At 39.4% G+C, this 13,779-nt stretch overlaps 1 protein-coding gene across 6 annotated transcripts in view; it reads left to right on the top strand.

Annotated features, from left to right (window-relative positions):
* Il1rap (interleukin 1 receptor accessory protein) overlaps positions 1 to 13,779 on the top strand; it is a 136,722-nt gene that overhangs the window by 81,389 nt on the left and 41,554 nt on the right. For all 6 annotated transcript variants that reach the window (XR_004387657.1, XR_004387658.1, XR_004387656.1 and 3 more), the window contains exons 3-4: positions 2,467 to 2,752; positions 5,867 to 6,053. Coding sequence is in view for 3 of the 6 variants with exons in the window: in XM_032900048.1 (XP_032755939.1) it covers positions 2,467 to 2,752; positions 5,867 to 6,053 (473 nt within the window). In the remaining 3 variants the exon portion in view is untranslated. The remainder of the gene's footprint in view (positions 1 to 2,466; positions 2,753 to 5,866; positions 6,054 to 13,779) is intronic.

Raw genomic sequence — 13,779 nt, 5'->3', positions numbered from 1 at the left:
GGGATGGGTCCCAAGTTGGGCCAGTCATTCGTCAGCCATTCCTTCAGTCTCTGCTCCATTTTGTTCCTGCATTTCTTTTAGACAGCAAATTTTGGGTCAAAAAGTTTTGTGGGTGGGTTGGTGTTCTTATCCCTCTACTGGGGAAGTGGGGGGGGGGTCCTGCCTGGCTTCAGGAAAGGAGAAAGGGTCAGAAGGTCAGGAAAATGAATGGAAACCTGCAGCTGCTGGGGGTAGAGGCGTTGGAGGAATCTCCAGGAACTTCAGAGCCCAGCGATGGCGAAGGCTCCCAGGAGTCAAGGCAGACAACCTTAGCTGAGTGGCCTAACATGGAACCTGAAGAGGCCTCTTTCTGTAGGCAGGGAGATCCACTTTTCAACTGCTAGATTACGCCCTGAGTGATCAGAGTCCTGTTTGGGAAGCGCTTTCCTGTCTGTGTCTTAAAGTGCACTCCCGACTTATCCTAGGAGCTTCAGGGAAAGACAGAAGTAGTTAGTGACATTCTTCTAATATCAAGTTATTCCAGCACCATTTGTTGAAGATGGCATCTTTCTTGTGTATTTTTGTCATCTTTGTCAAAAATCCAGATGGTACTGATTTTGTAGCCCTCCATCTCCTTTATTGATCCACCTGTCTATTTTTGTGCCCTCCTTTTACCACAGCTCTACAGCATAACTTGACATCTAGTGTGCTGTTACCTCCAGCTTTATTCTTCTCCTGTAGGATTTCTGTAGATATTTAGGGTTTTCTGTGCTTCCACAACACTTTTGCAAATGAATTTTTTTTTGATTTCTGTGAAAAACATCAGTGGAATATCAGTGGTTAGATAGTCCATTGACTCTACAAATTTTTTTTACTAAAATAGGCATGTACCTGACCTTGATGCTTTGGATAAATGAGGTATTTCCATCTTTTACTGTCTTTCTGGATTTCCTTTTAAAATTGGAAGTCACTATGCAGCTCTGTCTGGTCTGGAACTTTCTATGTGTACCAGACTGGCCCCTAACTCCTAGAGATCTTCCCACATCTATCTTTTACCTGAGCTTCCTTGATCACCACTTTAGTGTTATTATGGTAGAGGTCTGTCTTTTTTGTGTTTCTATTTCTATTTCTGAAACAACACAACCAAAACAACTTTGAAAAGAAAACATTTACTTGGGCTTGTGGTTGTGAAGATTAGAGTTCACGAAGGAGGAGAAACTCATGAAGCAGAGAGTAAGCTGGGAATTATATCAGTCTTTCAAACCTCAAAGCTCGCCCCCAGTGATATACCTCCCTTTACAAGGTCACATCTGTTAATCCTTCCCAAATAGTGACACCAACTAGAAACCAAGATTTCAAACATATGAAGTTCTATTCTCATTCGAACTTCTATGAGGTCTTTCATATTCATGGCTACTATTTTATTTTAAAATATCATTGGTTATAATATGATTTTTTTAAGAAATCTTATTTTCATTTATTATAAATAAAATGGAAATTTTAGATGTAAATGGGAATGTAAGGAAACATTCGAAGTTTAAATTTTGTATGTATTTTATGTATTTAAACATATGACATCATGTATGTATATTTTTACACACACACACACACACACACACACACACACGACTATTAGTAATACAAGAAATAAATTAAACTATCCAGTGGTTTGGCTGGTCCTCACAGGAACCTTATCACCCCTGGAAATCTTTTTGTATTTTTATGGTACCTTCTGTATTACACCATTCTGATGTCACTCTTGGGAAAACAAAAGTAATTATTACATCTTTTTTTCCTGAATACTTTTTAGTATAAAATAAGGTAGATACCCCCACCCTCACCCCCACCCCCAGGTTCTGCAGTTCTGTTTGCAGAGTAGATTGACATGCATGACCAGGCCAGCTTGAGGTATACAATGTAAAATACACTGAATTTTAAAGATTTGTTCCACAAAATGTAAATGTTTTAAAAGATGATTAATGCTTTGGGTTTATTGAATTCATCACTTAACAAAATATGTTTTCATTCATTCACCTGCTTCATTTTATCCTCTTACAATGAGTTTGTGGCATACATTATCTTTTGCTGAAAAGTACAGGTCTGGCCTCACAAACAGGAGTCCTGGTAAAAACTAGGAGTCTCCTGTCCATCTAGACACGAGTTGACTTTCCAGTTATGACTTCATCATCTAGATCTTTCTAAGTCCAGGGTTCAATAAAGCCATGTCTTCTTTAAAAGAGAAACATTCTCTAGTCCCTGAAGGATTTCACAGTACCAAGACACAGATAGCTGGCACCAAAAGATACAACACAAAAGGGTAATGGACTGGGATCAGTAATTCCTTCACACTGCATGTTTATTGTGTATATTTATCAGAGGGAGATTATTGAAGATGACTGGAGAAAGAGGCTCCTAGAAAAGGTCAAATAGTGTTCTGGAGTGTTCTTTGAAATGGCTTATCCACCCTTTCTTTTTGCTTTTTCCCAGAACGCTGTGATGACTGGGGACTAGATACCATGCGACAAATCCAAGTGTTTGAAGATGAGCCAGCTCGCATCAAGTGCCCCCTCTTTGAACACTTCTTGAAGTACAACTACAGCACTGCCCATTCCTCTGGACTTACCCTGATCTGGTACTGGACCAGGCAAGACCGGGACCTGGAGGAGCCCATTAATTTCCGCCTTCCAGAGAATCGCATCAGTAAGGAGAAAGATGTGCTCTGGTTCCGGCCCACCCTCCTCAATGACACGGGCAATTACACCTGCATGTTGAGGTAGTCTGCTTCTCAGCTTTGACTTTTCCTTGTCCTTGCAGTCCCTAGGGTATTATTTAAATGCTGGTACCATGGCAACTGGGAAGGGGTTGGACACATTTAGATGGGTTATACCTTACCTCAATAGCCCAGCTGAAATGGGAGGAAGGAGGTGGTATGCAGAGAGGTTCTGTCTCTGAGAATATTCTTCACGGGAAATTCCTTTTAAGAAGTGATATATAGCAATGTTGTCTGAAGATATGGTTTGGTTTATTGCCTTCTTTCCATGGCCCTGGATCCTGCCTACACATTTGCCTTCCTGGAAGCATTTTTCCCTAGTAAATGAACAATGAAGAACATATTCATATCTGTTATGCTTAATTTCTCTTTAAAGTACCTGGCAGAGACAACACACTCAGAGTATGTTTATAGAAGAAAGATTATTTGGGATACCTCAATATATTTAGCACAGTGCTTTTACATTTTCAACCAAAATTCTCAGAAGCAAGTGAATACTGTGGCTGTTGGAATCCAAAACTACACCCTAAAACAGCCAACTAAAGCCTACCAACTCCATCATTGTTTTTAAAACATTTATGGGCCTTTCTTGTTAATTCCATTTAAGTGTCCATTTTCTTTTCTACATATCACTGCAGATGTTTGCTAAAAAAAAAAAATAGAATACCTAAATCCATGTCTGGGCAAGCTCTCACAGTCCCCTCTTGCTACCAAGCAACAATTTGTTTTCTAAATCACATATAGGACATGGATTTGTTTGTTTGTTTGTTTCTTGGTTGGTTATTTTTTTCATTTAACACAATTTCACATTCTTTATTAAGGATATCGGTATCAGTTTTGGACACTATAAGTTTGAGAATATATTTGGCAGGGTGGGTTTTATTCCCAGTGCTTGACTCACATATACCCATATTCTCTTCACTCTTTCCATCCTCTCTACCCTCTGTGTCCTACCCTTTACTTATAACTAAGCAGTTGTCTTGGATGAAGGTCCATGCATATGACTTCATTTGCCTTAATAATATCTTTATAAGCTTGATTTCCAAGGATAGTCCAGCCCTGAGTTTCTGTGAGCTAAAAACTAAACATTTGAATTAATAAAGGCTATCAACACATTTCATCCTTTAATAATTAGTAAGCCTATTTCCTTTATCTGTCATGGAGGTTATCTCTTTGACAAAGACTTAAAACAAAGTTTTGGTAAATGTATGTTTTCTTATTAGGTGAAAAGATTCTCAGCTCTATTCCAAAATAAATTTCTTTGGATCATTGGACCTTCGGAGAATTCATGTAGTCAGGGAAGTCTCCTTTGAGGCTATCATCCAATAATAATATTATTGGAAGACACTTAATGGGCATCAGATTTCCATGTTCTCATTATCTATGACCAAAACATGCTATAAGAGGGGTCATAAGGCTGGTTGTATTGGAAAGAATATCGGGTGAGAGACAGAAGGATAAAAGCTTTGCTACTTCTTAGCAAAGGCACTCAGTGCACTAAGACAGGTTGTGTACCAAGCTATAGCTTTGGCATCTCTCTCTATTCTGTGGAAGAGTGGGATCCATGTTCTTTGAGCTCTTTTTCATCTTTAACAATTGTTAATCCTTTCACATTTCCCATGTGAACACTGGCTAATCCTTGGTAAGGAGCCATTCCCTGTCTGCCTGGCATTTGTCCTTGCCGTGCACCTGCTACTGCTGATGTCTCTGCCATGCACCTAGGGTGACAGAACCTATACTGATCTTCCACTGACTGTACTTGCAGCTCTGATTAGAATGGACTAATAAGCCCTGCTTATAGCATTCAATAGCTTTCCTTTCCCAGAATCCCAAAACATTCCACATCCTTCCACCAAACAGCATGGCCTTACCTGTCATAACAATAGCCTCTATCTCATACTAACTTCTGTCTAGTTACTTTCCTATTGCTCTGATAAAACACATGACCAAGGCAACTTATAAAAGCACACATTTAATTTGGGGCTCACAGTTCCAGAGAGTCTGTGACTGTCAAGGTGAAGACTAGGACAGCAGGGCATGAAGACATCATGGTGATTCAGTGGCTGAGATTTCCTATTTTGAGATGATAACCATGAGACAGAAAGCTCAGAATGATATGGGCTTTTAGAACCTCAAAGTTTACCCCCATTGACACACTTCCTCCAACAAGGTCTCACTTCTTAATCCTACCCAAATACGTCTATCAACTGGGGCCAAAGATGTAAATGTATGAAGCTATGAGGTCATTCTCATTCAAACTACTAGATAGGTTCTGGCGTGTTTAAGGCTTTGGAGTTAGATTCATTTCCCTATATTTTATTGCACATATTCTCATATTCAAGTGATGAAGTTATATTTTACTAAGATTATAGATGACAGTTGTAATATACTCAGATAGTTTTGAATTACAATACATTTGATTAAGGAATATTTAAGCTACTCCCTGTATAGGAGGCCTAATGTGTAAGTGCAGGATATGGTGTAGTGGAATGGAGCTTGACAGAAATGTGGCTTGGTCTTGACAAACACTAATGCATGCTTCCCACTCGCTCTAAGATGTTTTCTGGGCTGACTTTTGCCTTTCACAATTGCTGGTAGGTACATACAACAATCTCGAAAACTATGTAATAGTTTTCTTTATGACTGTTTTGTTTGCTTTTTCTACTAAACTCCCTATTTTCCTGACTGCGATAACACTGGCTAGACATATTAGATTGTGGATTGCCTCGTGTTCTTCTTTTTAAAAGTCTGATGCTGTAGAAACAACAAAAATAAAAATTCTGAAGCTTACTGGTCAGAAGCTAAGGTCCTGGAAACATTCACTTTTCAAAGGTCAATGGCACCCTTAAACATGCCATCCTTAACTTTGCCTTAATAAAAATGCTACTGCTGACAGTGTTCTACATGAACATTTTAAATCCACGTTGGAGGCCATGTATAGAGTACAAGGATTTTAGTGCATCAGCAGCAGATGTGTATGTTTGCTTTTTAGTGTGTGGTGCTAAGTGGTATAAGAAATGTCTCAGTGAGTCACATAATAATCACAGATAACGAGGTCCCAGCTATTTTTAATCAAATGCGGATGAACCCCTCTGACCATTGCATGCTTCTTTTCAGGAACACGACTTACTGCAGCAAAGTTGCATTTCCCCTGGAAGTTGTTCAGAAGGACAGCTGTTTCAATTCCCCCATGAGACTCCCAGTGCACAGGCTGTATATTGAAGAGGGTATTCACAATATCACGTGTCCAAATGTAGATGGATATTTTCCTTCCAGTGTCAAACCATCGGTCACTTGGTATAAGGTAAGAAAACTAGGACGTGGTGTTGTTGTTGTTTTTATGGTAATGTAAATGCCTGTTGAGTTAAATGGTAACACTGATGACACTGATACTTTTATCTTTGGACCTCTTGGTTTCTCCATTAATATCTTTATAGAAATTTTTGCCACTTTCTTATTTTGTTCTGTTGTAGAAGGAGAGGTGTGGGTTGCTTTGCCTCAGTTCCTGTTTCTCAAGTGATGTTCTCTGGAGTCCCAGAACTAACTACTTAATTTCTGTTAACTCCGGAGGAACACATTTTGAGAAATGCTGCCCACTTCCACTCAGTGCCTTGTAAAGTCGGAAGGCGCTGATTCGTGACTCCTTGATGAGTCAATACTGTAATTTATTCTGGATTTGTATTCTGTTGATTGCCCTCGTTTGTGGGTTCTATCCATCTGTGGTCTCTCCTGCATCCGAGGATTTGGAAAGTGTTTTATTGTGGATATTGGAAGGGGAAGCCTGTGGGGGAATTGCCTTCTACTCTCATGGACTATCCACTGGTTGCAAACTAGAAAACTCAAGCACAGTGCACAGCAGGCGCCACAGAACGACTTCTCAGCAAACTAAGGGAGACAACCAGTAGCCTGTAGCCATAGAGTCACTGTTTGCACAGAAGTGCAAAAAGAAACCATTGTCAGTCAGATTTTTGAGCATGATCTCAGAAGAGATACACATTAGAGGTCATGTATAGAGTACAAATATTTTATAACCTTAAAAGCAGATAGTGCTGTTTGCTTTTTAGTGTATGCTAATTGGTATAAGAAATATCTAAGTAAGTCACGTAATATTCACATGAGTTCACACATATAAAGAAGTCCCAGCTATGTTGAATCAATGTCACGAGCCGTGCTGGTCATTGTGAACAGACAGTCAGTGGAACCTAGGCTAGGCCTGCACAGCATCAGGACATAAGATGGAAGAAATTTCATTCCGTGAGACAAGTCACAGGTCCTTTAGCAAGAAGTTCTGCTGGGCTGGATTGGTTTCACTCTTGTGTGCCTCAGAAATGCTAGCCAGAGCGAGGAGAAGCTGCAGGGCTAGAACGACACCTGCCTGCCATGCCTGAGACCTCGCAGTTTAAGGCCCGGCTTGTGGGCAAAGCATAAAAGCCAGTTGGATTAGAGAAGGATAAGGAAAGAAAGAAAATGGACTTGACATGGGGGAAGGAAAAAGTGGGAACAACTCGGGAGGGAGGCATTTGGAAGATTCTCTGTTAATGTGAAAATGCAGCATATTCTAAAGTCCAAAAAAGGCTATTTTTACATAAAAGTTGAGAAATAAGAAATTTAAGGGCCATGTAAGTTTTATGAAATGGACACATAAAACAATATTTTTCCAGGAAAGAACGTTTGCCAGAAGGCTATACTATTGGTGATTCTTTAAAAATAGGCCTACATCAGGAAAAATAAGATATGTGAATAAACACAATGTACAAATAGAATTAAAATGCCCTAAAGTTACATCACTTATTGAAAATGTAAAGTGAAGAAAATCACTTTAGAAATGAAGCCAACATAAAAGGGAAAATAGCAGCATGCACACACACACACACACACACACACACACACACACGCACACACACACATACACACACATACACACACACATACACACACCCACACACACACACTCACACACACATGCACACACACACATACACACACACACATACACACACAGAGAGAAATACACATATGTTTACACACAAGCATATACACACCATAATATGTACACTAAGAAGCACACATACACATATACATATATGCACACACACAAGCGTATCCCCACACCGTAGCATATGTTCCCATGTACAAACCATATATACACATATACATATACATATAGCATACACACATACGCACAGGCACATGGACAAGCATATACACACCAGATGTACACAGAAAAGCACAATTACACACATGTATGCACACACATACATGTGTACCCACAGACACGCACAGCCACATACACTTGTAAGCACACACACAGATACAGACATACAGGCTCACACCAAGGCATATGTACACACATTTACACACATACCCAAATAGAAGTGCACACAATCATATTCACACACTTGCACATAAACACACATGTACACCTGTACCCATGCTCAGGCAATGCATAGCAGCTGACGATCGTTAGGAATTAAAAGAAGGAAATTTAAAAATAAAGAGAAAAAAGTGACAGGAACGCTGGCATGGCCATACAAGTACATGAGAAAGGAGATTTTAAATCAGTGAGTACTACAGAGAGAACATGGACAGTTCACAATAGGGAAAAGATCACTTCACCAGGAAGACAGGCAGCAGCAAGAGTATTTCTTCATTATTAAATAAAGTTTCAAAATACGTGAAGTTCTTAGAAATTGCCAGAAATCGAGGGGCAGATAGACAAATTCACAACTACTATTAACCTGTTTAAATTTTCTTTCTTGATCAATTGTTAATGAAATGACCTAGTAATAAACTGTAAAAAGCCCCCTGTTAGCTAGAGATAGACAAACTGAAATATAACAATGGCAAAACTTTTAGTGACTTTAGTCCAACACAGTACTTAATGATAGTTTCACATTTTAACTAGGTATCTGGGGAAATCAAAATAAGCTCTTGAAAACTCATAAATGAAGAATAATGAGAATTATTCTCTTCCTAAAGGTAATAATATGTCATGGGTTTACAAACTAGAGCAGATAAATATGTTTAATAGAAGTATTTCTACCAATAAATTAAATAATCATAATAGCTTTGAAATATCATTCTGCAAGATCCAGTTGGTAAGTCCAAGCATAAAGCGTCCATTACCACCAGCATCACCATCTGATCCACAGTAGCAGTCTTCCTTCTGATCAGAGAGCAGTGCTACCTATGGTATTGCAAATGGGATAAACCTGAGGCAGATCACTGCTGTCTAAAAATACAGAGAGCATAGGAAGGCCTGGAACTACAGCATGAGTATGAATTGAGCAAAAAGGAAAATATATGAGTTTATAGTCCTCATGCAGGGTTCTCCTGTTGTACAAGGGGCAAGTATAGAATTCAAGGATACACATAAAGCCTTTAAAAAAAAGAATGAATCTACATATCTAAGGATAGACCTACACAGGTATGATAAAATTATAACTAATAATAAGGCAATTTTTGGAGAGTTTAATAGTGTCTACTTGGAGGGGGAATAGAGAAGGGGCTGAGATTGACAAGAGCTGTGTGGAAGACTAATATGGGAAGTTCACAGTAGTGTAGTCCTGACCTTGCTTCTGCTTACAATAATATAGACTCTGAAACAACTCAGCAGCTAATCCATATGGTAATACCTGGGTATGCCTATGTTTTGTTTTGTGCTAAAATAACTAGGAGAAAAAATGAGAAATGGAGTGATTGAGTAAGGGAGAAGAGAAAGAAGAGGGGAGGTGAAGAGAGTGGCGGGGAAGAGAAAATTAGGAGGAAGAGAGAGGAAGAGACTGACATGACTTTGCTGAATATTGTTTCACATAATTTATAAAACAGAACAATAAAAACCAGAATATTCTCAGTGTGGGATGCAGGTGATATCAACGAATTATTATTTTTAAGTCGGGCAATGGGAACTTACTTATGTTGCAGAGAGGGATTAGTTTAGGGATACTCACAGAAGTCTTTACAAATGAAATTATTAGTAAGGTAATTTTAACAGGTTCACGTCAATAAGTAAACCTTCCCTGTGGTTCTTGGGGAACTGCCCTCTTACCTGCCTGCTACTCTAATTCTTTTCCTAGTCACATTCTACCATATCTTCTTCTATTCCCACACATGGCCTCTGCCTAGGAATCTCTCTCAGAACATCAGAATCTACTGTCTTGAATTGTTCTTTTCATTCATCCGTGTAGATCCTTACTGATTTGTTCATGCCTGCTTTAATGTCACTTTTTACTAAATTCTTTGTTGTTCTCTTCTATTCACATACGTATACATCAGCTAAACATAGATGGATTCACTGGAGTATGCGCAGAACTTGGTTTAATGTTATAAATGAGATATATTCTCAGTTCAGTGAAATCTCAAAAGGAAAACACAATTCAGAACAGATACCATGCAGACATAGGGCACATGTAGGCAAACACACATGTAAAATAAGATTAGATATTTTTTAGGTGTAATGTTGAGTCCCACAAAGTGGCAGAGAAAAATTGCTCTGATTTTAATAAGCAGAGCTTCTGTCCTGTGAGGCCGGTTGACTTTGGGATATATCATTTCAAATTATTCAAATTTTTGGATTTCCTGTGTTCATGAATGGTGGTGGTATTAATAAGGAAGGTATGAGTCGAGGGGGAAACTGGAGGAGTCGGTGGTGGACGTAGTAACTGTCACAAGCAGCTAGAGATGTCTAAGACAGCAGGGTGGCAGATAGATAAGCAGACAGTGGCTATACAGAAAAGGATCTGAAACTTAATGGTCACACTGTGCATGGAGGGAAAGAGGCATCTCTGTGACATTTGAAACGTTCAGAAGATGAAACACACCGAGAAGGGGCTTAATCAGTCTCCAGAGTCTGTATGCAGTGAGTGAAGGCATAGTCTAGGTGTTGAGGAAAAAGTCACCTCTGTGATTGCTGAGGCAGACTCTGCACACTCTGTACATGGCTCTAAAGATGAACATGGGTCGAGCGAGATGTCTTAAGTGGGTAAAGCTGTACAAATGTAGGGGTTTAAGTCGGGTCCCCAGCAACAAGATGCATTATAAACTCATGGGGACTGGAGAATCTGTAGCCTTCAGGGTAAGCAGTGCAGGTAAAATGTGGGCTGTACATTCAGTCCAAGCATGTTTCAAGAAATAAGGAGTGGCATATAGGCAAGTATACCCCATATAATACACATGTGCAAGAATATGTGTACACACACATAAAATATATACACACATATACACACAAATATGCATACCTACAAACACATACGAGCATACACATACACACAAAACACACATGTAAAACACACACACACACACACACACACACACAGTGCAAACTACCCGTTTTCAAAGACAAAAGGCAACTAGACACAGCCATCCTTTCTGGTTATGACAACACTTCTGCTAATGTGTGTTACATTGTTCTGTTTTTGGTCCTTCATTTCTCTGCCTGTACTAAGTGACTGGCATCTTTGATCTCAAGAATTCTGCTATGTTGGCAACAAGACTGAGGTTTGGGAAGGGTTCATACTCCTATTGTTCAATGGGAATCCTGATGTTTTTGTTTTCTGTACTGTCTGCAGCCATTCTCAAACATCTACAGAAATTCATGTCTCAGTAGAACCTTATAACTTGATTTTAGAAAAAAACTGTCTTCTGTGGTAGTGCATCTTTGTGTAGAAATACATCTTTGAGGCTTAGACGTTACATAATTATAATCCGTTTCACTAACTTGCTTTCCTAACACCTGCAAGTTGAAGAATGTCCAACTGAAAGGGGAAATGAACAGCCTCCCCTTCAGTAATGCTATCTGTACGCTAAGTACTGTGTTACCATGTTCAGTGCCCATCAGAACTCCAAAAGGTAGACACTGTCTTTAATACAATGAAGGCTCAGAATACAGGGTCTGTTCCAAAGAGCCTGTACTTTTTTCTCCCAAAGCTCTTAGAGAGTATAATGTCCTATTTCTTGTATTTTGTATTTTGTAGTTAAGAACTAGATTAGTCAACATTTCTGAGATTGTTATAGAATTCCTCAAAGAGGCAACTTAAAGGAGCAAGGTTTTAATGTCGACTCATAGTTTCTATGATTTGAATTAATGATTCATGAACTTCATTACTTAAGTGCATGACAAGGATAAGACAGCATGGTTAAAAGACAGGACAGAGGAGAGGTGTTTAATATGTCACTGAGGTAGTAGAGGGGCAGACAGGAAGAGATTGGGAAAAAATACTCTTGAAATGCATGCTAACTTACTTCAACATAAACTTGCTCCTAAGGAATTCATCAATAAATTTGTCCATTGATAAAGTTAGAGTTCTTGTGAACCAGTCAACTGTTGCTAGTCCATCACCTGGCAACCAAGTGTTAACAGGTGAGGTTTTGTGGGATATATTTATGTTAAAATTCCACCAGGCTAGAAGCCAAGATTCAACCTTGTGTGTCAGAAGGCCATACTTTAGCATTAAATTCTGAATTTCTTCAAAAGTCCACACTGTATATGAATATGCCTGGGACCCCACACCAGTTCTGTGTGATTCTAAAATCTTTTCTGTCTAAGACTGGTATAGAGAGGAGAGTCTAGTTCCTTATAGATCTCAGGGAATCATAAAGAAAAAGACAATGTTGAAACATATATTGGTTTGTGAACTGGATGGTGGGACATAGCAAACTCTGGATGGGGACATGAAAAGTAATTCAAGAAGAATAGAAGAATTCTGCTATTAGAAGAATAGAACACCAAATGTCTCCATTTCTGAGGTGTGCAGGAAAGGGATCAAAACTGACAGTTCCTCTCCGTGTCCTTCTTCATCTGTCATCCTGTTTTCTTTACTGTAGGGCCTCTCTAACTCAGTCCTGACACGAACGGTTCAGTAAACATTTGTCAATGAGGCAGGCTTTGTAACTCCTCATCTGGCAAGCACACTAGGCTTTCTAAGTCATTTACTGAATTCCAAATAGCTAGCTGATCAGAGAACTTCCAGAAGGCAGTATGGATGGAAGTGAGAAAATGTTGGTTTAGTTGCATAGATGCCACCAAAGCATATGCTAAAATCAGAGATAAGTGTGCTATATTATTATTGTTGTTGTTGTTATTTTATTGGATTTAATTATAGACTTGTGTTTTCATGCCTTTATACCTTTCATAATCTGAATAATCTCCCCCTCCCATTAAATTATTATGGTTGGGAATTTCAATTTTCATGTTGCTGAGTCATGGGAAAGCAAGGTCAGTTTTCCTTTTTCCCTGAGATGGGGGATCATTATTGAGAGTTTTCTATGTTTGAGTTATGGTAACTGCCATGTAGCTGGTTAGACATCAGTAATATTCAGAAAGCTGAATGTCTTCATGCCCACTCTGATTAAGTTTGGCATAGTACCTCCATTTCAATTCTTTTAATTGAAAAACATTTTTTTCCATGCAATATGTTCCTTTCCCCAAACTCCTCACAAATCCAATATAAAATAAGCCACTGCTTGTCAGATACTATTTGGTAATGTTTCTCAGAAAATATTTAAATTATTGTCTTTTACTTCTGTTAAATTACCCTGTGCTGGTTTTTATATCAACTTGACATGGACTAGAGTGTTTGAGGAGAAAGACCCTTAATTAAGAAAATAGAACCTGACAAATACAGATGTGGTTGCTTGCAGCCAACCATCGGACTGAGCACGGGGACCCCAGTGGAGCAGCCAGGGAAAGGACTGAAGGAGCTGAAGGGGTTTGCAACCCCATAGGAAGAACAACAATATCAACCAATCAGATCCCCCAGAGCTCCCAGGAACTAAACCACCAACCAAAGAGTACACACGGAGGGACCCATGACTCCAGGTGCATATGTAGCAGAGGATGGCCTTGTAGGGCATCAGTGGGAGGAAAGGGCCTTGGTCCTGTGAAAGCTTGCTGCCCCAGTGTCGGGGAATGCAAGGGCGGTGAGGCGAGAGTGGGATTGGGGAGAGCACCATCATAGAAGCAGGGGGAAGGGGGAAGGGATGGGAGGTTTGCAGAGGGGAAGCCAGGAAAGGGTATAACATTTGAAATGTAA

This window comes from Rattus rattus, chromosome 4 (genome assembly GCF_011064425.1).
Source record: "Rattus rattus isolate New Zealand chromosome 4, Rrattus_CSIRO_v1, whole genome shotgun sequence".
In the NCBI taxonomy this organism is placed as follows: domain Eukaryota; kingdom Metazoa; phylum Chordata; class Mammalia; order Rodentia; family Muridae; genus Rattus; species Rattus rattus.
Note: the sequence above shows the minus strand (reverse complement) of the source record. Positions and strands in the feature narration are given on the sequence as shown.